The sequence below is a fragment of the Microtus ochrogaster genome, chromosome 10 (assembly GCF_000317375.1).
Source record: "Microtus ochrogaster isolate Prairie Vole_2 chromosome 10, MicOch1.0, whole genome shotgun sequence".
Taxonomy (NCBI): Eukaryota; Metazoa; Chordata; class Mammalia; order Rodentia; family Cricetidae; genus Microtus; species Microtus ochrogaster.
Window position 1 is genome coordinate 58,335,057 of NC_022016.1, and position 1,268 is coordinate 58,336,324.

General features: G+C 56.2%; 1 protein-coding gene across 1 annotated transcript in view; it reads right to left on the reverse strand.

Moving 5' to 3' along the window:
* The window catches only part of Trappc3 (trafficking protein particle complex 3), a 10,277-nt gene extending 9,384 nt beyond the window's left edge, over positions 1 to 893 (reverse strand). The window contains exon 1 of the mRNA XM_005353243.3: positions 733 to 893. Within this exon, the coding sequence (XP_005353300.1) occupies positions 733 to 774 (42 nt within the window). The 5' untranslated portion in view covers positions 775 to 893. The remainder of the gene's footprint in view (positions 1 to 732) is intronic.
* Positions 894 to 1,268: the final 375 nt, after the last annotated feature.

The following is a 1,268-nucleotide window of genomic DNA, read 5'->3' on the forward strand; positions in this document are numbered from 1 at the left end:
GGATCTCTGAGTTTAAGGCCAGCCTGCTCTACAGAGCTAGTTCTAGGACAGCCAGGGCTACCCAGAGAAACCCGGCGGAGGAGGGGACGGGTACAATAAAGAAAAGGAACACATGCTAAGAAAGTCTCTTAGCTTGGCGAAAACTGCTATCTACCTTACTCTCTAGACCCTGCCCAGCCTTTGGGGATTATATTCTGTCCCACTACTCCCAGCATGGGAAAGGAAGCACAGCAATCCTCCCTTCTCCTCTCAACCATTAGAGGGGCCACCCCTTAATGTGTCAGACAGAAAGTTCCCTTCTGACAAGGCCACTACCTAAGCTAGTCCAGGGCACAGTGAGAGACTGTGTACTCGGTAGTCTGAAATATTCACTCTGGAGGTGGAGAGGCATGGGTTCAAATCCTAACCCTTCCTCGGTGTAAAACTGGGCATCGCACATCCTTCCCGAGCTGTGAGAGGCCATAACATTATCCACCTGGTAGGGTTAAATCACTCAGGAAGAGATCAGTCTGTTGCTGATTGCTGTCGTTGTTGTTGGTCTAGCACCGAGTTGCATTCGACCTCGAGCAGGGGAGGAAATTCAGGGGTCCTCCAACCTGCCCCGGCTAGGGATCTCCCCATCCCACAGTTCACACCAGGACCCTCTGACAATCACTCGGAGCGCCAGCACCAGGCCCTTTCCCAGGAAGCTTCAATTCCGCCCGGCCCACCGGGTCACGCGCTCAGAGTTACCATTTTCTTGCTCTCGGTGCCACGGTTCGCCTGCCTCGACATGGTGTCCACTGCGCAACGCCGCCTCGCCTCAAGTCGTCACAGCCCAGAACCCAGACCCCAGCAGATACTGATTCAACCCAGCCGCGGCCCCTAAGCCTCTGGGACTGACCGGCCCCGCCTCACCGCGCCTGCGCAGTCTGGCGCGGAGCACTATGGGACTTGTGGTTCGGTCGACCAAAGTCCGACAACGGCACCCGACTGTCCTACCGGAAGTCCCGCCCATTGTTCAGAGAGCGCTGCAGCTCCCCGAGAGCCTCTGGCTCCGGCCTGGCTGTGTCATTCTGGCCGCTAGGTGGCATCCGTACCTTATGATAGTCATAATTGTCCACAGCGTGTCCTTATTTCCCTCCCCCACGACTGGCTCTGAGAGGCTGCGAATTCCTCTCTCCCGGATTGGTCTTGGAAAGTCCCTGTTTTGAACTGGCTTCGTCTGTCACTGCAGTTCAGCTCCAGAAGCTCCCAGGACGTCCTGGAAAACTAGCAATGGCTCACAC